Source organism: Mercenaria mercenaria, chromosome 3 (assembly GCF_021730395.1).
Source record: "Mercenaria mercenaria strain notata chromosome 3, MADL_Memer_1, whole genome shotgun sequence".
Taxonomy (NCBI): Eukaryota; Metazoa; Mollusca; class Bivalvia; order Venerida; family Veneridae; genus Mercenaria; species Mercenaria mercenaria.
This window is the reverse complement of record NC_069363.1, coordinates 73,088,880-73,113,634: the sequence shown is the minus strand read 5'-3', so window position 1 is coordinate 73,113,634 and position 24,755 is coordinate 73,088,880. Positions and strand designations below refer to the sequence as shown.

At 34.7% G+C, this 24,755-nt stretch overlaps 1 protein-coding gene across 1 annotated transcript in view; it reads right to left on the bottom strand.

Moving 5' to 3' along the window:
* Positions 1–6,921: 6,921 nt before the first annotated feature.
* Positions 6,922–24,755, bottom strand: part of LOC123525691 (titin homolog) — a 122,807-nt gene continuing 104,973 nt past the window's right edge. Inside the window, exons 15-18 of the mRNA XM_053538883.1 lie at positions 14,944–15,617; positions 12,928–13,062; positions 11,308–12,476; positions 6,922–10,794 (exon numbers count right to left, since the gene is read on the bottom strand). Of these exons, the coding sequence (XP_053394858.1) occupies positions 10,692–10,794; positions 11,308–12,476; positions 12,928–13,062; positions 14,944–15,617 (2,081 nt within the window). The 3' untranslated portion in view covers positions 6,922–10,691. The remainder of the gene's footprint in view (positions 10,795–11,307; positions 12,477–12,927; positions 13,063–14,943; positions 15,618–24,755) is intronic.

Sequence of the window (24,755 nt, the reverse complement as noted above, 5' to 3'; positions counted from 1 at the left end):
ATTTTGCCTTTTATAACAAATACTTTTAACTTTCCATTTTCTATACTGAAGAGAACAACAAATTTCTTTTGTCAAATTTTTTTTTTTTATTTGCAATAAAAATCCACCTGCGTAACAGTAATTGTAAACATCCTGTACAATAACCATTAGCAGTCAGAAATAAACTATCTGGATAAATTAGCAAATACAATATTTTTGCACCTGTTTACCTTTTAATGTGCCTTTTTTTCATTAATTCAAGAAAGTGCAGGTACAAAATAAGGGTATGAAATTTATGGATAAACAGATTTATTTTGGAAACCTATATCAATATTAGCAATTTTAGCTTGAATATTTGAAATGAGCTTTTTTAATCACCCTTTCGTTGACGTCTGCATCACAAAGTTCAGATTAAAGTTTTGCATGTAAGCAGGTTTCTCAGAAACTACAGGACCAAATGCTTTCAAACTTTAGTCTTTACATGTCTTCGGCATCATGAGATGACCTTATGTGACAAGTTACATAACTCTAGCTTTTTTGTTAAAATTATGCCCCTTTTAACAGAGAAATTTTGTGCCAATTTTGCATGTGAGTATGTTTCTCTAGAATTACAAGACCAGGTGTTTACAGATTCTCTACATGTCTTTGGCATCATGTGATAAACTAACAAAGCCAGTATCATAACTCTGGCTTAGATTTTAGCAGTATTATACCCCTTTCTCTACTAAGAAACTTTTGCTAAAGCTTTTGTATGTACATATAGGCTGGTATTAGGTGAAAGGGCTTCAAATAGTGGAGCCTGCTGTCATCAGATAGCTCTTGTTCAGTAGAGCTTTTGTAATTCTTCGGTACTGGCATCTGCGTTGTGAACATTTTGCACATAAGCAGGGTCCTCAACAACTATGCGCCCAAATGCTTTCAAGCTTCATACATGCCTTTGGCATTTTTAGATGACTTTCCAGGACAAGTTACATAACTCAGGTTTTATTTTATCAAACTTACGCCCCTTTTAAACTTTGAATATTGGGTTAAAGTTTTGCATGTAAGTAGGGCTAGGCCAGCTGCTTTCAAACGTCACACATGTCTTTGGTATCATGAGATGACCTCACAGGGCAAGTTAGACAACTCTAGCTTCTATCTTATTAAAATATACACCTTTTAAACATAGAAATGTTGGTCAAAGTTTTGCATGTAAGCAGGTTTTTCAAAAACTACTTGGCCAAACGTTTTCAAACTTCACACATGCCTTTGCCATTATGAGATGACCTCATGTGGCAAGTACATCAAGCTAGCTTTTATTCAAAACTTTGCCCTTTTTTATGCCCCCTTCGAAGAAGGAGGGTATATTGTTTTGCAGATGTCGGTCGGTCTGTTGGTCGGTATGTAGACCAATCCGTTTCCGGATGATAACTCCGGAACGCTTTGGCCTAGGATTGGTCATAACCTGCAGATGACCCCTATAGATTTTGAGATCAGTAGGTCAAAGATCAAGGTCACAGTGACCTGGAACAGTTAAATGGTTTCCAGATGATAACTGAAAAACACTTAGGCCTATGATCATGAAAGTTGATAGGGAGGTTGGTCATGACCAGGAGATGACCTCTATTGATTTTGGAACAGTTAAACAGTTTCCGGGTGATTACTCAATAATACTTGGGCCTAGGGTCATGAAAGTTGATGGGGAGGTTGGTCATTACCAGCAGAAGACCCCTACTGATTTTGAGGCCAGTAGGTCAAAGGTCATTGTCACAGTGACCCAGAACAGTTAAATGGTTTCAAGATGATAACTCAAGAACGCTTAGCCTAGGATCATGAAAGTTGATAGGGAGGATGGTCATGACCAGCAGAAGACCCCCATTGATTTTGACATCAGTAGGATAAAGGTCAAGGTCACATTGACCTGGAACAGTTTAACCATTTCTGGACGATAACTTGAGAACGCTTTGGCCTAGGATCAAGAAACTTAATAGGGAGGTTGACAAGACCAGCAGATGACTCCAATTGATTTTGAGGTCAATAGGTCAAAAGTTAAGGTCACATTGACCTAGAGCAGTAGAACTTTTGTGTACAGTGACCAAATAATTTCTGTTCCTTGTGCAATTACTGAATGCATTTCATGTTCTATGAGCTCTTGTTCCACAAAATTTTTGCATGTAAGCATGCTACTCTGGTTTTACTTGAGCAAATTTTTTTAGACTCTCGGCACATCTTTGGCATCATGGGATGACCTGACATGGCTTTCATTTTAGCAAAATTATGCCCCTTTTTCAACTTAAAAGTTTTTGCTAAAGCTTTTGTATGTCAGCTAGTATTAGGTGACAGGGCTTTAAATGGTAGTGTGGGCTGTCATTAGACAGTTCTTGTTTGTCTTTCATTTTAATCTGATGTTCCTAACAGGGGTTGAATATAAAAAGATACAATGTCTTTTCAATTTCATCAAAATAGTAAGAAAAAAAGCATATTGGATACACAATGCTTGTAAACAATGTAAAACTACCTTTAATTTATACTGATTCATTTAAGGTCTGTTGTGAAGCAAATTCTACAACTTAAGTCAATCAGTCTAATTGGATAGAAAAGCCTTTCTATGGTTCAGTTACAGAACGAGTAGTCCACTTTGAGAGAACAGTATTTTTATGGAGGTTGTTGCTCTGGAGAGGTTAATTTACAAAATAAGTACTAAACCTAGATAGAATAGCCCTTCTAGGCTGGTGAGTTCAATACAAAGCAAATAGTCCACTTGGATAGACTAGATGCCCAAGGGCAACATGTCAAGCCTCCCCTTTGATCCCTAACTGTGACCTTGACCTTTAAGATAGGATCCTAGGGTTTGCACATGACACTCCGTCTCATTGAGTTAAACATTCATGCCAAATATAAACAAGATTCCTCAATGCATGTCAAAGTTATGGGCTGGACAAGATCTGACATGACCTTTGATCTCCAACTGTGACCTTGACCTTTGAGGCAGGAACCTGGGGTTTGTGCATGACACTCTGTCACACTGAGGTTAACATTCGTGCCAAATATAAACTAGAGAGGTCACAAGGTTTTTCTATTTTTATACCTACTGGCCTAGTTTTTGACCGCACTTGACCCAGTTTCGAAACTGACCTAGATATAATCAAGGTGAACATTCAGATCAATTTTCATGAAGATCCATTGAAAAATATGGCCTCTAGAGAGGTCAAAAGACTTTTCTAATTTTAGACCTACTGACCTAGTTTTTGACCGCAGTTGACCCAGTTTCAAACTTGGCCTAGATATTATCAAGATGAACATTCAGACCAACTTTCATACAGATCCCATGAAAAGTATGGCCTCTAGAGAGGTCACAAGGTTTTTTTATAATTTGACCTACTGACCAAGTTTTTTACGGCACGTGACCCAGTTTCAAACCTGACCTAGATATCATCAAGGTGAACATTCTGACCAATTTTCATGAAGATCCATTCAAGGGTATGGCCTCTAGAGAGGTCACAAGGTTTTTCTATTTCAAGACCTACTGACCTAGTTTTTGATCGCAGTTGACCCAGTTTCAAACTTGACCTATATATCATCAAAATAAACATTCAGACCAATTTTCATACAGATCCCATGAAAAATATGGCCTCTAGAGAGGTCACAACATGTTTTCATTATTTGACCTACTGACCTACTTTTTGACAGCACGTGACCCACTTTGAAACTTGTCCTAGATATCATCAAGATGAACATTCTGACCAATTTTTATGGAGATCCATTCACAAGTATGACCTCTAGAGAAGTCACAAGGTTTTTCTATTTTTAGACTACTGACTAGTTTGACCGCACATGACCACTTTCGAACTTGACCTAGATATCATCAAGATGAACATTCAGACCAACTTCATACAGATCCATGAAAATATGGCCTTTAGAGAGGTCACAAGGTTTTTCTATTATTGACCTACTGACCTAGATTTTGACTGCACGTGACCCACTTTCGAACTTGACCTAGATATCATCAAGATGAACATTCAGACCAACTTTCATAAGATTCCATGAAAAATATGGCTCTAGAGAGGGTCACAAGGTTTTTCTATTTTGACCTACTGACCTAGATTTTTGGCACGTGACCCACTTTCGAACTTGATCCTAGATATCATCAAGGTGAACATTCTGACCAATTTCATGAAGATCCATGAAAATATGGCTTTAGGAGGTCACAAGGTTTTTCTATTTTTGACCTACTGACCTAGTTTTTGACGCACTGACCCACTTTCGAACTTGACTCTAGATATCATCAAGATGAACATTCAGACCAACTTTCATAAGATCATTGAAATATATGGCCTTTAGAGAGGTCACAAGGTTTTTCTATTATTTGACCTACTGACCTAGTTTTTGAAGGCAACGTGACCCAGTTTCGAACTTGACTTAGATATCATCAAGGTGAACGTTCTGACAATTTCATGAAGATCTTGTGAAATAAATGGCCTCTAGAGGGTCACAAGGTTTCTATTTTTAGACCTACTGACCGTTGACGCACGTGACCAGTCGAACTGACTGATATCCAGGACGTCGACACTCAAAAGTCCACAAAATGTGACACTTGTGTCACAAGCAAAAGTTTACGGATGCATGCGGATAGGACGACGACGGACGCAGGATCACAAAAGTCACTTGTCACTTTGTGACAGGTGAGCTAAAAGATGTCCATCATGTCAAAATTATGGTCCAGACAAACAAATCCGGATGCACGCATGCACATACACCGAACAACCATTTGGGCGACTATGTCTTTGCCTAGACAAAAAGCCTTTCTATGGAGGTATTTGCTCAGGAGGGGTTATTTCAAAGGAAATAGTCAAGTTAAATGGACAAAAAAGGGAGGTGTTTACTCTGTAGATGTTTAGTCTGCTTAGTACTTTCTAAGATGTTTGCTTTTTGGAGTTGTTGTTATCCTAGGTTATATTTAAGAAATCATTTATAGCAAAAGACTGTTTTAACACTATTTATGCACGATGGGAGGTTATACGTCGGGTGTAATAATTTCACAAGGGCGCAGTGAGAGTGAAATTATTTGTACGAGGTATAACCTCCCATTGTGCATAAATAGTGTTAAAACAGTCTTTTGCTATAAATTATTTCGATTCTAACATGCTCTTAATATAAAACAGTAGATAAAATATAGTAGTGCTCTTTCTTGCTCACAACAAATGTCATCGCACGTTAACATGTCGTCATTACATTAAGTGTGTTTTAACAGAAACAAGCGTATTAGAATGTATGTTACAACACTACTTACCAGTAGCTCCCCTCAGTATTTGCAGTACTTGTCCAAATACAACCACCAGCTCTCAAACCACAGAGATGTCTGGGGAGGTAACTCTGAACACTGATAAAAACCATCCTGAGGTATTTGCGCATTAGTCTCACTCTTGCGGTGTGTAATTAAAGCTGTCATATTATTTTGTAAAGTATTGTGTGGTTTGTAAAGAGGCATGTCTAATGGGAATGTGATACCAATGTTTGTTATGTGATCGACATCAGTGTTCCTTGATTTCTTACGATTATTCACCAGCAACAAAGATATTACAGGTGGATGACATAAGTTTTTGTTAGTTGATCATCACAGAGAATGTGCACCTTGCCCAATTTACAAACATAAAACATCCTGATTGGAAGTCTTGTGCTCTAACCGGAATAGCTTTGTCATCGTACTGTACCAGTAGTAACAAAAAATACTTCAGAACAAAACGGACTCTTAAGCTGCAGATAAAAGAAATGCAGACATAAGCAAATTCTCCAGTGTTACCTAGAAAGCATCTTTTGGGATGTGATCTACATGTGTTTTCACATCTAGTGATAAAATCATGATTCTTACTAGAACAAAAGACATTAAAGCCCCCTCTGTATAATTAAGTGGAATTCTCTAATGTGTCTAAAAGTCTTAAAGTAGACATTAACTTGAAAGACAGTTACTGATACATTAAAATCACAGAGTTTTAAAAATAAATGCTGTAGATTAACTCCTAAAGCAGTGGTTGTCATACTGTGCACTATGACATCATCATTTTTTTCTTGCATACATATAAATACCATACAAGGTATACTAGTGAATATATACTGGCACTAATATTTTTTTGGAATGTAAGTTAAGTCCCTGAAATCAAAATAGTACATTGTAACGTGTTGTGTGTTTGGGTTTAGTGTCTTTTAAAACAATTTTTCAGTCATTAAAAAACATTGTATGCTGCCTCAGTGAGTGAGTGTTACAGGGAATATATGATACCCCATCCAGTCATATAAAACTTAAACCAGACTGACCAGTCATAGAACTATTCTCATAATGCCGAGCGTCAGGCAAGGGAGAGAATCAACAACTCCCCGCAACTTGAAGCAGGTGCTCTAGCACTTGACCACTGAAGCGGTTTGTACATTGTAATTAAATGATTTTTACGCCACCAAGTTCGTTAGTTTGTTTTGGGTTTAGTGCTGTTTTTCAACAGTATTTCAATCATGTAACACCAGGCATCAAATTGTCACGGAGAACATACGCCCTTCCTGGGGATCGGACTCACAACCCCAGTATCCACAGATCAACGCTGTCTCTACTGAGCCGAGGAGGCGGGCTCTACGCCAGAGATCTTTAAAGTATGTATACTGATTATCTCCTACAGTCATATAGTATGGGATATTAGATCACTATTCAAGGAAGAGTGAAAGATTTCAGTCCCGAGTCAAATTATGGAGGTTTGACCCTCTGTCCTGCATTTTGTTTTTGGTCAAATTACTATATACTTGTGTAGCAACACATAATTTACCGATAAATTTCATTTTCGATGACTATAATAGGATAGAATACGGATGTGACTGTGCCCAAAATGGCAGATATCCTCGTAATTTCTGCAGATTTCATGTTTTATGATCAAGCTGTATCTGAAAATACTGCAACTTTGAAAGATGTGACAAAATCAATAAATTTTCTGTATACTTTATTTCATTAATATAACATATTCTTAACTTTAAGGCAACATACAAATGATTATATGCTGTTAAAATACTATGTACAATAATTAACTCTGAATATATTGCATATTTTCTACAATCCAGGCATATACGTGTTTAATAATAATATGTAAATCACACAACCATACATGTAATCACTGAATTAATTATCATTTGTTAATATTATATATTTTAAACATATATTTTCATTTTTTTAAGAAAACACTCTCTTGAAAAAAGCCTTGTTTTTCTTAAATAATCTATTGTTTAAGTACAATGATATGTTTTAAAAATATCTTAATTTATGATATGTACACACAAAAATTAAAATAAACAAATCAAATGTAATGTAAATAAGATTTATTATAAGGCACAAAATTTTAGATATGTTTTCCATGGAACAATTCAAATAAAACAAAAGGGCATAGTCACACCCATTATAATCATTACTGTACATTACAAACATTAAAGTGTGTTAAAACATTTTGTTGTTGTATGTTACAACATTCTTGGTGTTACAACTTTTTGTTGTATGTTACAAACTTAAAAATCTACATTACAACCTTCTTGGTGTTACAACTTTCTGTTGTTTGTTACAAATTTAAAAATCTATGTTACAACCTTCTTGGTGTTACAACTTTCTGTTGCACGTTACAAATTTAAAAATCTATGATACAACCTTCTTGGTGTTACAACTTTCTGTTGTATGTTACAAATTTAAAAATCTATGTTACAACCTTCTTGGTGTTACAACTTTCTGTTGTATGTTACAAACTTCTTGATATGTTACAAACTTCTTTGTACGTTTCAACCTTCTAGGTATAATAAAACCTTACTGATATGTTTAGAACTTTTGTATGTAACAGACTTCCTGGTACGTTGCAAAATTCTTGATATGCTGTATATTACAACCTTGATGCATATTACAACCTACCTGGAATGTTACAATCTACCTTGAATGTTACAACCCTCTGATGTGTTACAACATTCCTCTTCAACACACTAAATAAGTAAACAGGTGGATTATAAATATAGGTGGGTATGACCGACTCTGTTCCTGCTATTTCTGAATATTTCATAATTTAAATCTTAACAAATTTTCCATTCAAGTAATAAGTGAACAGGGGCATGGATATTTTAAACAATTCAATTCTTTCCAAAAACAACCTAACAATTAGCTGAAATTAAAACAGTAGCCTTAGTATGAGGCAGAAAATATTTAAACATAACAACATTTTGAAACACTTGTAAACTTCATTAGGCAACAAGATATTAAACTGGTATGAACTTTATGTTTTCATGTCACATCAAGATTACATTTCCTTAACATTATTCTCTGTCAGTATTTAAAAGTCAACAATTTTGTTATAAACAAATGAGACAAAACAAATGTACATAATTGATAAAGCCAATTTATAGGGATAAAAATGAAGTCCTATGTAAATTGATTAAACCTGTACTTTTTGAAGCGGTCTTTGAAATAAAATAATACATTGAAATGGGAAATGTAAACTTTTAGTGTTGTTTTTAAATGTCTCACAGATATAAATTTTATATCAAACTCTACCATCATGTATCCTTTTCAATATGATTCATTTTCTCCACCTCTACATCGAGATCATGATTCATTCTATATGCAGTCTGGTTTTTCTAGGAAACTGCAGCTTTCACCATTTATCCTCAAATCTAGAAACTAACCTTACTAGCAAGCAATGCTTTAATATTCTCACACACAAGGGCCTACTTTAACATACCAGCTTCTAATCATTTTTAATTTCACACCTGATAAGCCATGCCTAATATATCTAGGCTATATTTTGATTTCTATAAGCAGTAACTATAGTTTGTATTCAGATCTGTTCTCTTCCCCTAGTTGACTTTAAAGACTGTACAATAATCCATGAAAATACATCTACATACAGTAAACCCTGGTTATATTCTTCATAAGTCGGCTTCATACACCGACTGTAGCAACATATGTTGTCTATACATGATAAATGTCACAATAAATGCAACAAAGCAATACTGTCTTGTATTTTTGTTCAATTTCTAAAATATCAAAGCTAATAACATATTTTTTTCCCTTTAATGGTTAATATTTTTGTTGTTGTTTCCTTGGTAACCTTCCTCATATGTTATAAGACACCAGAATGTACTGTCGGCTACAAAATCCTGAAATCTACACTGTCATTTCTTGTCTGTGTCTCAAATTTCCACTCAGGTATAAGATTTTATTGTAATATTACACGCTTCACATCCTGTTCAATCACTAACTTTATAGCATATAAATCTGTATAACCAAGCTTTACCAGAAAATAATAAAACTAGCAAAACTTAAATAATGGCCACAATTTGGAAATACAATATCATATATATATTTGAAAAGTCTGAATAAAATTTTCTGCAAACACAATTACAATCAACATTGCATATAATTAAATATGAAAAACCTAATTTTATTTAATTGTAAAATGAAAAATACACTTTAATGCAAGATATTTAATGGCCTGCCTAACAAAATAACTTTCTGTAGAAAAATGACATAATGTTGATAACACAGTCGTAGTAATTTAGTTTTTAAGTTCAGGGGTGGAACCAGGATTATGGAGGTTTGGAACATATCCTCCTGGAAAAGTTGTTCACAAATATACAAATACTTCAAGCTGATATATAATTGACAAACATCGGGCTAAATATTTTCAGAACTTCATTTAAATGATATCTTTTAAATTTAACAGTTGTCCTGTCATTCCTCATCAGCAGTTACATATACTACTGATATGTTTTGTGAACAAAGAGAGCTGAAAATGTCATTGTTTCAATGAATGAGGTCGCAACTTTGGCTATAAGAATATATGCTTGCCTGATTTTAGAGGCGTCAAACCCCGCTCTGGATCCACCCTTTGAGTCAACATACTTTTTACAACATTCTAACACGAGATATTCTCTCAGCATTTAGAAATACGTATAGTTTACGTAACAAATATTCAAACATACTGTAAAATTAAATACGATGGTACCTTTCAATGTGACGATTCACATAGTAGCATGGTATTTACACTATTCTCTACAGTATACAGCTGCTACTTCGCACTATTTATTAATACTCTATCTTTCTTACTTTCTTACTTTTCTACAGCACCAAAATCTACTTCTCCTGCAAATACTGTTATTCATGGCAAATTCTGTTTACAGTAGTACTCGACTTCAGTGCAATATCATTCAAAACACCTGGTATGGTAAAAAAATATTTGACAAAATAAACAAATAACTTCACATCTGCACATAAGTTTCAACTGCTAAATATAGTAGTCCAAAACTGGCATCTGATCAAAATTAAGATGTCACAAATGTTGAAGTGTCTGGCCAAAACAGGAATATTCCGTATGCTGAGGTGGGCAACCATAATGTGGATATTCCAAATGTTGAAGTGTCTAACCTTAACGGAAATATTCCAAATGTTGGAATGTGACTGAAGTTTACAGTGTTCTCACATATACTTAATGTATATATGCTATTTTCATGTGTTTTTTCATTGCATTACAGTATAACTATGGTAAACTGTATTTTGTTCATTCTCTTGTATCATCTTCAAAACAAATCTTTTAAGGCACAGACATCAAATGGAAGGTCCCATTAATAGAATGAAATGTTTTGAAAGACCATTCCACAGGCTGATTCATCACATTTCAATTTAATGAACACAAAATTTCCTAGCAGTAGAAAAATGTTTCAAGTGGCTATGAGGTTTGCTCAAACTGTGAACGTTTGTTAACTACACTAGTGGTGTCAGGGCTCCGTGGACTGTGTGTGGAAACTAGACCAGAACCTGCTCTCTGACTCCTGAAAAAAACAACAATACCATCATGTGTGGTTTGTTCAGGTTTCCAAAATTATTTCAATTAAAAATGCATTCAAGACTAAAACCAGACAACATCGAGTGTTTGTCAAAACTGCTTTTAGAAAGAATTACTATAAATGTTAGAGAGTAGAACTGCGAACTGGAAATTTCGCTTTAAAATATGAAAACTGAAAAGTATTCAAGAGAAAACTTGGATGAAAAACTTGGGTTAACTACAAATACAAATATCAGTTACATCTATTCCTTTTCATTGAACAGTTAGGTTAATAAATAAGTTGAGAGCTTTATTCCAGAAAATATAAGCACTACTTTTGACAATAACAAATTAAATGTCTTACTTAAAAGCTTTGGTAGCTTAAAATTTTCAAATGATAAAAAGCTACATAATAGCTTCTCTCAGACCACTGATAATGATGAACCTACTTTCAATAAAGGTATCTTTTTTAATGGTAACTTACGGGAAAATGTTTTGATTATTTTTATATTTTATTTACCTTAATTCCTCCTCCCTTTCTCTCATCTCCCTCAGCTCCTGTTCAATTTTAGATTCAGCCTTATGTCTAGACTCCTTGTAACTAAATGTTACTCCACCACTGGAAGTGCTGCGACTAAATTTTGGTGCTGGCTGCTCGGGGATGTTTGATGATGATTTGGGTACTGCTGTCCCATTCTGTTTTTGTTCACTAATGGGCGCACTGCTTGCACCTTTACGCGTAATGCTAAAGTTTCTTTTGGGTACAGCAGTTTGTTCCTGTGTGGCAATATCAGAATATTTAAGCAATCCAAGGTGATCTTCCGATGTTGATATAACTTTTCCCTCTTCACGATATTTTTTCTCTAAAGCAGTTTGTTTATTAATTTCCTTCTGTAATCTAGAGGAAGCAAACTTTTGAACATTGTCTCCTTTAGTGTGATGGGTTGGACGAAAGAATGAGGATTTTTTGAAAGTCAATTCTTCTTCTTTATCTTCAACAATATCATAATCAATTTTCTTTTCATCTTTAAGAGGTGGAAGACCTTTAGATATTCTATATTCATTTTCCCTTTCTCTAGCTAATCTAATTTCACGTTCAATAGGAGTTTCTTGTCTCTTTGTTGGTTTAGGCTTGTCTGGGGTTTCGTAGGTAAGATTTCCCATTATGCCACCACCACCGAAAGCTGTAACTCGCATACTTCTTGGAGTGACATTTTGTGGTTTTTCACTGCTATGGCCTGAAGAAAGTGAATCTGTAGACTGTCTACGTTCATGTTTAAATGGTGACACATCTTTCTGATAAGTTGCTTTCTGATTGTCAACAGTTTTGTTCGAGACTGGTTCTTTAACATTCGTTGATGCTGTTTGTTTAGGTGTAACAGGTTTACTGGTATTTCCCGCTGCCAATAATTGTCGCTGTCTGTGAAGTTCCTCCTCCCTCTCCCGTGCCTCTCTTAATTCCCGAGCAATCAAACTCTCACCATCATGAGCAGCACTAGAAATAGCTTCCTCATACGAAATTCTTGATTGAACATTTGGTCTAACCTCAGCCTGGTCTTCTGCTTCACTGAGGTCATCTGGTGTAGATACTGGGGTCTCAGTCAGTGTTGAGGGTGGGGTAGACTGGACTGGTTCAGTGTATTCTACAGTTACAGTTTCCTCTTTTACTACATCATCAGTGACTGGTTCCTGAAATGGTCAATACTCAGATTTATGTAATTATTCCATATAAATATTAGTACTTACCCGACCAAAGTAAGTATACAGCTATTCTTGATTAAAAAAGAGAACTTTATAGCTATGACGGAAACTTTTTGTCAATGACTTTGACGGAAAATATTTTTTCCTTTTCATTTGTTTGCACAATGCTAAACACCTGTGACAATCACAACTTACCACTCACATACTGTGAAATCATTAATTTTCGTGGATTTCGTTCCTGAGTCAATCCACGAAATTTATTCCCAACAAACAAATAAAATTCCCATTCATTTTATGTTCAAAAGTTGAAATCCACGAATTCATATCCCCACGAAATTGCCGTTTTGACCAAAACCACAAAATTAAATGATTTTATAGTAAGTTGGTCTTACTCTATAAATACAAGTCTATTTTCTACGTAAAACTTGAACAAACAAACCTGTTTATTTGTGCGAGCCTGCTGCATCCTCCGTTCCTCTAGTTCCCGCTCCCTCTCTTGTTGCAGACGTATTTCACGTTCGATGATGCTTTCATTAGCATTCTCATCTTCATCAGCAGAGGAATGACTGGAGTCCTGTATAACATAAAACTACTTGTTAGAAGGTAACACATAAAACAAAGACTTGAGATATCTCATCAGGCTTGTATAGATACATTTCTACTTCACACAGCAAACACTCCAAAGACTTGTAAACTACCTTATATCTGTTTGTTTTTTTCCCTTTATCCAACTTTAGTATGAAATAAAGTTTCATCAAGGAACAGTTGAAATTATATTCTATTGTAAAATGTTCCATTCAAAATTACTAATCTAGGATATAACTTTTATACTAGCTTCACATGTCTTACCTGATATTTTTACCATGTCACATAAGTCAAGAAATGTTCAAAAGTAGTATAAATCTACTTGTTTCAAAGCAAAAAAAAAAAATCTTACCATTTCAAAATTTGACGTCTTTAACATATTATATTCCTTTTTAAAGTGTTATTTGATCAAATGCGTATGTTGCAACCTAGTAGTATATGTAATTGCTAATTTCAATGACAACATGTTCCTTGTAATAGAATATAAACATTTTTACAAAAATTTCTAATTTCTCAAAAGGCATTAAATTGTACTATAAATTCTAACCACATACATCAATTCTGCATTGGATGTCAATATATCAATATACAGTAAATGTAATTTTATCTTATACATCCATCATATCTATCCCTTCAAGCAGATAGCTTTCAGATTTTACCACTTTCTGTCTGTAAAAACTTCACACCTATTGACAGGTTAACAAACTTTTACTCCAGGGTTATTAAAAATTTGTGTATTGCAAGTAGTTCCGGACACTCAGGTTTTGTCTTGACAGAATGCCTGGTAGCAGGCAAGGAGAATGCTTGTTTGTTTTTGGGTTTAACTCCGTTTCTCAACAGTATTTCAGTCATGTTACAGTGGGCAGTTAACCTAACCAGTGTTCCTGGATTCTGTACCAGTACAAATTTGTTTTCCGCAAGTCACTGCCAACTTCCCCACATGAATTATCAGAGGGGGAGGACAAATGATTTCAGACACAATTTCTTTTATCGAATTGTCAGGGAGAACATACGCCCTGCCCATGGATCGAACTTGTGACCCCGCGATCTGTAGACCAACGCTCTCCCTACTGAGCCTAAGAGGGCTGGCTGGAGAATGCTTGTGGTAGGAGGTTCAAGGCAGGGGTGTATCCAAATGGGTGGGCAACATGCATATCCCCATACTAAAAGAGTATTTAAAAAAAGTGTTGTGCATAAAAATCCTGAAAATTTACTGGATAACCTGTGCATTCAACAGGTAATTAATTAACAAATTAATTAGGAATTTAACATTGACAATTGTGTAACTGGGAACTGTCAGCTGGTTTAACTGGTAATGTTCTGAGACATTCTGACCAAATAACCTATCTATCATTTTGACACTACATCGTCTGGTTATGTTACATGTAACCTAGGCCTCCAGGATAGATATTTTATATTTTGTTCTTACGTACCAGTACTATTTAAGTGTAACTTGGTAAATAAAGCCAAGAAGTACTCAGTGTTTTACTTGACTTGCTTGAGGGCATAGAAAATCTATTTGATCTGCCAATCACACATATTGCTTTAATGATTACTAAAACCAGTGTTTAGACTTGTTTGTCATAGTCACTATATATTTTACTATTCACTTGAAATTTATTTTTCCTAAACTGATGATAAACTAACTACATGTAACTATAAATGAAAAAAACTTATACAGCCACCTGCTTTCAAATCTTAGCTGGTGATCAACGTAAAAGGAAGTACATACAGTTCTTTTTAAAGTTCATTTGATCTTATGTTTAATAGTTAATATATTTAAAGTCTTTCTCTGAAATATTTCCATTTCTGGAAAGTTTTTTTTTTTCATTACTGAATATATTCATAATTTTGGTATGTTATATTATACCTCGTAAGTGCGTGTCTCTCCCCTGTATGCAGCCTCACGTTCCTCTTGTTCCTGCAATTCTTGTTGTATTAGTTCCTCCCGCTGCTGAAGTTCTGACCCTCGGTCCGCCTCCGTCATTTCATGATATGTTGGCTTGTTGTTGTTCTGTTCAATTTTCTCAAACTGTTCTTTCTTCACCGATGACACCTGGCGCTCTTGTAAATTGGCTCTCTCCTCTTGTTCTTTTTTGAGCAGTTCTTCACGCTCCATTGCGAGACGAATTTCTCGCTCAATAGCACTTTCATTTGCATATTCAGTGTCTGCCATGTTTTCTGATTCTGAATCAGAATCTTGATTAGTGGTGCGCACTACGTCTGCAGGAACTCTTTTTAATGGTGTAGGAAGTTTGACTTCCCAGTGACGCACCTGCTGTGGCTGTTTCTGCTTTCTGGGCGTTGAATCTTCAGTTGTCTGTGCTTTAGTTTCCCACTGTTGTCTAGCTTTGGAAAGATTTGCAATAGATTCTCGATCAACAGCTTCTGTGTTTTCTGTTTCCTGTATGATATTTTCGCTATACAAATTGACTTTATCTGGTTTCTCCTCCCATGGAATGTTGCTACGCTTGCTCACTTCAGATCGCCATTCCTGTATAGATTCTTCAGGTTCAGGAGATTGTGGACAGTCTACAGTTGCATCTGTAACGAGAATAAAATACTTTCATCTCATGTTGACCTAGCTTGGATACAACAAATTATATACATTCTGAAACATGGATCCTTTACTGGATATAAAAATTCAATTATTAAATTTTAGGCAATTAATCCAAACCTAACGAAAGTAATTAAAATACAACTGCAATCTCTATAAGACAAAAAAGTATACGAAGAATAGGCCAGTGACAGAAATTGGAACAACCTGTATAAATATAGACTAGCAAATACTGATTTGTTCAAAACTTTGAAAACACTGTAAATGTACTGAAAATGGGTTACGGTTTCTGGCCCATTACAGATTAATTTCAAATCTATTTAACATGCTTAACATACACAAGGTTTAGTATATCCTCAACTGAACAATCTGTTTAGAATTTAAGCTTTTTGAACTTCAATTGCTGGAGAAGTTATGGTCCTTTTCACAGTTTAATCTAACAAAACATTGACAGATATGGGTCATAGATTGTTCTTTAGCATGATAAAAATCTTCTTACAGAATTCAATTTTTGGCATACTTTTGGGTTAATTTGTTTCCTTATCGTAAGTTTAAACACCTTTGTTTGTGTCAAACAAATATTTAAAACTGAAATATTTTTCATCTAACAAAACACTTCTGTAACCAGAGTTACTATACAAACATTCAAGTGTAAAGAAAAATGCAGAGTTTGTAATGTTGTGAGCCACTATATAATATTATAATCTAGCACTGCATCAAAGTTGTAGTGTGTATGATAATAATTTGGCATTAGTGGGCATGGCAGAACTGTAACCCTTCCCAGTTAGTTTTATGTTGACACAGCTGAGTGTGGAGCATTTCTCACTCTACTGATGAGTATGTACAGTGAAATATATGGAAAAATTTTCTGCCCAAGGTCTCTGAAAGATTCAGCTTATATTGCAAACAATTATTTGCTCTTCACAAAAAGAAGGTATTAAATATATCATTCAATTACAAGCATGGACACCTTAGAGTATGTGTTTACCTTGATTTATTGGTTAAAAGAAATCTTATTACATTACATTTATCTTCAACACCATCACTTATACCATTATCACCTATCTACAGTGCATCAAATATAGTATACATACTGTTTGCCTTCAAGCTATCATTAGTGAAATAAAAGTATAGACAGACATTGCGGATGAGTCATTAAAAAAAAAAAAAAAGAAGGATATTATTAAGGCTAGTTGAAAAGGGAAACTTTAATTATATAATATATCAGTTAGGCACCTGAAATGAAAGTGTTTTGGCTTATGTTGTCCTTTTTTCGCAAGCAATATCTCAGTATGACTGCTTATTTTGTTTTCAGAAATCAAAAGAAAACTTTCATCACTGACACCATTGCTAATCCAACAAGTGTAACAGTGTCCTAAATCTGCTTTTGTACAAACAGATACACAAAATGGAATTGTAGCGGTACAAATGAAAACATCAAAAACACTAAGTTATTAGTTCTTTCCCTTTGTAACACTGACACACTTCACTCCTGACACAAAGAATTATCAGTTTCATCCCTTTGAAACACTACCACATTCCCTCCCTTTGTAACACTATCATCTACTCTTGGCACATTGAGACATCAGTTCCGTCCCTTTGTAATACTATTACCTACTCTTGGCACAGTGAGATATTAGTTCCCTCCCTTTGTAATACTGACACACTTCACTCCTGACACAAAGAATTATCAGTTTCATCCCTTTGAAACACTACCACATTCCCTCCCTTTGTAACACTATCATCTACTCTTGGCACATTGAGACATCAGTTCCGTCCCTTTGTAATACTATTACCTACTCTTGGCACAGTGAGATATTAGTTCCCTCCCTTTGTAATACTACCACATTCCTTCCCTTTGTAACACTATTACCTAATCTTGGCACATTGAGATATCAGTTCCCTCCCTTTGTAACACTATCACCTACTCATGGCACACTGAGATATTAGTTCCCTCCCTTTGTAATACTACCACATTCCCTCCCTTTGTAATACTATCACCTACTCTTGGCACAAGGATATCAGTTCACTCCCTTTGTATACTACAACATTCCCCCCATTCGAACACTATCACCTCTCTGGCACATTGAGATATTAGTTCCCTCCCTTTGTAATACTACCACATTCCTTCCCTTTGTAACACTATCACCTAATCTTGGCACATTGAGATATCAGTTCCCTCCCTTTGTAACACTATCACCTACTCATGGCACACTGAGATATTAGTTCCCTCCCTTTGTAATACTACCACATTCCCTCCCTTTGTAATACTATCACCTACTCTTGGCACAAGGAATTATCAGTTCACTCCCTTTGTAATACTACAACATTCCCCCCATTCGAAACACTATCACCTCTCTTGGCACATTGAGATATTAGTTCCCTCCCTTTGTAATACTACCACATTCCCTCCCTTTGTAACACTATCACCTACTCTTGGCACATTGAGATATCAGTTCCCTCCCTTTGTAACACTATCACCTACTCTTGGCACATTGATTTATCAGTTCCCTCCCTTTGTAATACTACCACGTTCCTCCCTTTGTAGTACTACCACTCTACTCTTGGCACCCTAAACAATCAGAATCCCGGCTTTGAAACACACTATCACCTATACTTAGTAACATTCAAACGGCACTACTTATTATTCAAAATACTCTGATGAAGCAATTAATAACCATTGAAACTGTGAAGCAACTTTCTTGATAGAATGTCCTGCTGATGAGAAAACACAACTGTTCTCATTGACAAGAATAAAATAACTGTTTCTCTTTCTTGATAAAATCAAAGAACAATTCTGGAGAAATCCCAATATATATACAAACACACAATTATACCAGTATAGTTTGATTTTCACATTTGAGAGTTCAATTCATAGACAAGTCTGCCGATTAGGGAAATCAGAACTATTTACCTTGTATTATTATTATACCAGATTTATATGGCGCCCTTTTCATGATCAATTTCACGTTCAAAGGCGCTTTACATAGTTCAAATGCAGCCACACAGGGCGCATAATTCATCCTCTACTAGTACAGACACAGAGCGATCTGAACAGAAGGACAGAGTGAGACAAAGCCCCCACGACAGAGAGATCAGAAATCAGATACAGGCTTGTCCGGATAACTTAGCCTAGCTCGTTGCGAATAGACAGCCTGGTTCTTTAACGTGCCCAGTGTATAGCACTGATACATGCAAGGATTGCCTGGGTTCCTGACCAGTACACCTCATCCTCTACTAGTACAGACACAGAGCGATCTGAACAGAGGGACAGAGTGAGACAAAGCCCCCACGACAGAGAGATCAGAAATCAGATACAGGCTTGTCCGGCTAACTTAGCATAGCTTGTTGCGAATAGACAGCCTGGTTCTTTTACGTGCCCAGTGTATAGCACTGATACACGCAAGGATTGCCTGGGTTCCTGACCAGTACACCTCTAGTTAGGTGGGAAACACTGAAAAGTGTTTCCGAAAATTCCCGAGTAGCTGCCGGGGATCAAACCCCCAACCTCAGGATTGGAAGGCCAGTGTGCAAACCACTGAGCTATCCGTCCACCTTCTATATGATATGTGAATTTTACTTATTTATAAGAACCACTATCGTACTAAATAACACTACCTAAATAACGGACCCTTCCATTATTAAAAGTACAAAAACATCGCTTACCTCAAAACCAAACTATAATAAGAAGGTGTTGACAAGACTTGTAAATACATTCATATGCAAAAAGATTCAATGTATTTTCATGTAAGACAGATTTGCAAGGTCAGCATCAATAACTCAGAGAACCAACTAAATTTATGTTGTTTTCATGAAATTTCGTGGTTTTGGCCAATATAGATAATTCATGGGATATAAATTCGTGGATTTTAATAGTTGAAGATAACATATATGTGAATTTTATTTATTTGTTGGATTGATGGAACGACGAAATCCATGAAAATTTGTTCCCAACAAATATAAATAATTTTACAGTATTTAAAATGAAACTTATAAAATGAACTATACCTTCATTCCTGATCACTGTCATTGTAAAATATAATCCAAAATACAAGAAAGTCGACAAATATTTGAAAATGTTTTAACACCTACATACAAAATATGGAAACACCTTTTAACCAAATACAACTATGACTCATAATATGTCTCGGATAAAGACAAGGATATGAATGAATCTAATCATCCGAGAATGACTATAAGCATTCATCTGTATCAGCCAACATAGTCATAATAATACAATGATTTGTTTATCATAAAATACTCATAAAAACATGCATGATGAGCTGTCAAAACACAGGTCAAAGGTCATAATGCACCTGTATCAATTAATTCCTAATTAATATGCATTACCAAGTGACCGCAACTTTACTTCTTTAATACAAATTATTTTAAATGAACAAGTATTCATCAAATAATTTAATACACACCCACTGCCTATGAAATTTCCTGACATTTTCACTAAATTTTATGTTCATTATATTGTATGTATCCACCATTATAAAAAGAAAAACTATTTTTCACTTACAAAGTCTAACTTGTCTCACAATCCATGAGGATATGCTGAATACATATACCAAGATATTCAACATCTGAGATATGCTAATTAAGATGAAAATATACTAAAATGATACATAGAATATGCACAAAGCCGTTTCAAATTCAAGTTAGATAACATTTTGACCCACCTTTAAATGATACTGGCTGTAAAATGAGAACAGCACTAGATGAATAAATCTTAGGAGCTGCAAAATCCATCATCTCCATGTTACATAAAAACGTTACAATTTAATATGCATGTCTTGTCTATCAGACTTTGATGTATTAATTCTATAACAGCGTCACAACATAAGTTACACGCAAAGGAAGTATTCCGTTGGTGGCATTAACAGCGTTAAAACCAAAAGTGACAACCTAACGATGCAAGAATTTGCCAACTGCTTTGTCACTCTCCTCTTTAAATACTATATGTTTGTCGAGATACGAACAAATATTTCTCCCATCTCGGGGAAATCTGCACAAGTTTTTCTATTGCAATGCGCAGCTTTCAGCAAAATGATTGGCTAAGCAATTTCTTCCATTCAAATCGTCGTCATTGGAAACACATATACTATTTCAAACAGAAAATAGATCCAACATCCATGGAAGCACCTGAGGTCAATATTAATTCATCAAACAGCAAAACTGAAAATTCTACAACTAACACAAAATGTACAGGTACTTATTAATTACTTAGTACATGAAAATTACTGAAATTAGGAGTGTATGAGAGCTAGGTGTAAGATAAATTAAGTCAGTGTCTGTGGAAGCCTGTAATGATACTGCTGTATAGAGGAAATGACATCCTAATTCTTCCATCTACAATACTATCAGCAATTTGTCAGGAAAGTTGCAACATTATCATCCATGAATGACCCAACTTTTGATAATCCAGTCAAACTATCATCTTATCCATAGACCAATTATGACAAAATTATGTAAACTTTGTCTAACATCCCTAGTAACTTTTGTATTTCATGTAGCTGAATGTTTCGTAATTAAAGACACAGCTTGATGAACTGCTGTCCGACAGTTTCCTTCATTCCATACTTGTCTTTAGATAACAAAAACCCCTTTCTTTTAAAGCTTTTAAAGTGACCGTTATAATGAACAGTACAATTTTAAGTTGCTTTTATTTGGTAAGGTAATATTCTGCACATACCCTTAACAGAATGTCAGCAAAGATTAAGTTGCTGACATTACACTAAGTATTGTTTTTCAAACTTCTTAAAAAAAACTTAGAGAAATCGTATCACAAATCTGTTTGTTTTCCAGTACATAAACAATTGATTCTGTTGGCTTATAATTAATCATTTCCTCCTTTGTAGCAATTGTTTATACTTTTAAAACTCACAGTCTATATATTTTCAATAGATTTACATAAATAAATCCAGTTATGCTAATATTTATTTCAACAGGTAAACACTTTGTGCAGCACTTTCTGTTGTTTACAGTGAAATAAAATTCTCAAACTGTTGTCAGAAAAACAACCTGGAGTAAATAAAGATAACAGTACACAAAAATATATCATAACTTTGTAATTTCCTTTCCCTTGACATTGTACTTTCCATATATAGGCAACTTTGAGAATAATGTCCTACAAGATGAGAACATGACAAAAATACATGCTGAACATGAAATATGTCATGCCACGAGCAATGTACAAAACCCAACTCATTGTTCTCGAGCATATTATGACTTTAATACCATAGGGTGAAAATAATAATATATCTACACCCAGTCAGATGTATGTTCATTTTCCACCTGATTTCATTGATTAACGGAGTTCATTCATCCATAAAGTGCAATAGCTATTTTCACCACTTATATCTTTAATTGGAAATGCATTTTACATGATATGCAATTATTACGTTTTAAATGTCATGGAATGTGTTATTATAAACTGGAGTATTTCAAATGTTTTTTCAATGCCTGTCTGCAAATGTCAACATATTTCCCTTTCTTTTACATAGAATGTTTTACAAATTTATAAACCCACAGCTATAATCATTTTAGGAAAGGTAATGAATTTATTTTAACCAAACTTTCAACAACTGAAATTACCAGGTATAACCAGCATGAAGGTCTTTATTGAAGAGCTACTTGAAGTACCAAATGATATAACATTAACAGATACTTCCTTACCAACCATCAACCACTTGATTTTTTGATGGAATTTATAAAAGAGACTACAAATAAATTTATGAAGAGATCTATTAAGGCTTATAAGTCACTGTGTACTTCGATTATGATCCATATATAACGGACACATCTTGCAGTTATACAGCCATTTTTGCTGTAACGGTCCTACGTTCATATGTTCAATCTAACGCCAGTTAAAATACAATCACACTTGCTCGAGAGACCACATCTATTGAGAGATCACTTTGCATTAAGAGACCACTTTATCAATTCTCATTTATGTTGTTAAAGAACAAATGATGTTGTACTAAGAGACCAGTTGTGTTACGAACTTCCATAATGTAGTTTCTTACTGCCAGTTGTAAGGTATGTATAATATGGCCTAATAAAGTCTCTTTGAAATCGCTCTCAAATCAATAAAGTGTGCTGCTCATTAACTATTTATTTTTTGTCTTAAATGCATAAAATTTAATGTACTACATTGTCAGAGATATCCTAAAAATCACAAGTGACATGTTTTCTTGAAGACAGGATAGCAACAATAAAATGTTACCTGTAGTTAATGTTATCATGTGACAGAACACTTGAAGATATCTACAACAAATAGTCTAAATAACTTTAACTACTGGGATACAGCACCGGTAATTGTACGACAGCCCACCATCCGGTACTGTTGAAAGCAAGTCAGAGAGTGCAGAACGTATAAATGAACAAGAACGATCAATAAAAGGATGAAAAATATTTTAAGAATTTACAGAACAAAAAATTTACGAAATATAAATACTTCTTCCATATCATACCTGTAAGATTTCCACAAACAATTTAACCTACATTAAAAAATAGAACAATTTATTTCCAATTTCATACGAAATAATTATGCACTGTCCAAAAAAGCAGTGCTATATAAATGTGGAGTAATAACACATACCTTGCCTCTCAAATAACAAACAACATACCCATTCAATCGATTATTTGCAAATGGCACATATCTTTACAAACACACTGAACTTCAAATATTTCATTCAACAAGGATTTACACACTCCTTTTCGTTTTGAAAATCGTGTTTTCTGGAGGCTTGTAACTGTATATGGAATACATCTAGGGCACAGAGTAATCAATATACCTTCCTTTGACACAGCCAGGACTTAAACAAAATAAATATTCAAGTCAATACCTGTAACATGTGGTGTTCATTGATTCTAATAACATTACAGATGTATAAATAGACAAAGGTGAATAAAAGGGTGTTCCTTGTTCCATATCATTAAAGTGTATAACTCACTAGAAAAGGGTATGTGCTGAAGTTGAAATGGCTGACACAACTGTGACTTCATACTTTTCTTTTTATTGAAAAGCTTTCAAGCAAATTAATTCCATTTAATAATGTTTAGCCTTACATTTTGAGAAAAAAAAAATTCAAACAACACCAAATCATAGAAAGAAAGGGTTGTTTCTCATGAAAACTGAACAGCATATAAAATAATATCAGATCATCATCCTATAAAAGTTGCATGTATGTAAGTCTTTATCAAAAGCTCACTAACAGCTTCTTTGTCTTGTTCGTATATCTTTCAAACATGTCTATGTCTATTGATCAGAAGCTACTTTAGAATCAAGTATCAGTCTGACTGTTGACCTACTGACCCAAAAATCAACAGGGATGATATTCTGACTATGGTCAACCAGCAGCTGCAGTCTGTATGCCTGATACTTCTAAACTTCTTCATCAGATCAGCCTGGCCCCAATTTCACGAAAAAACTTAAGTAATTACTTAGTTAAGTTATTTTAAAATCATGCTATTGCTTAAAATATTGTTATTTAATGTTGATTTTTTCTATACCAATGTATTTATAGCTAAATTAATCTATGGTTAGTAGCATATTTCTGCAGTGCTTATTTCAGTCACGCAAATATGATATTTCTATTTAAGCACAATATAACGAACTTAAGTACTTGCTTAAGTATATTTCTGATTTTTATACTTCATTTTCTGTAAAATTCAGAATTGTTGTGCTTTGATCTATGAAATAGTCATGTACGGGTCTGATATAGATGAAAAAGACAACATTGAAGACGCATAAAGGGCAAAAATAAGCATTTGAAATAACAGACTTAGCTAAGCAATTACTTAAGTTTTTTCGTGAAATTGGGGCCTGGTTCAAGGTCACTTCACTGCTACACTGACCTTTGACGAAATGGACAACTAAGCAAATGGGATAGTCAAGCATCATATAACGTATAACATCACAAAACTAGGAAGATCAGAACTGATAATGGCAAACCGAAAGACCAACATGTAGCACACAAAATTACAGTCCCTTTTCTGGCGACTAACTAGATAAACTATCAGAAAACATCATTTATGCACAAAATAAATGTTTATTTTAGCAACAACTTCTACGCATTTTACAGATATGTACATCTGATAAAGTCCGGATGTGCCCA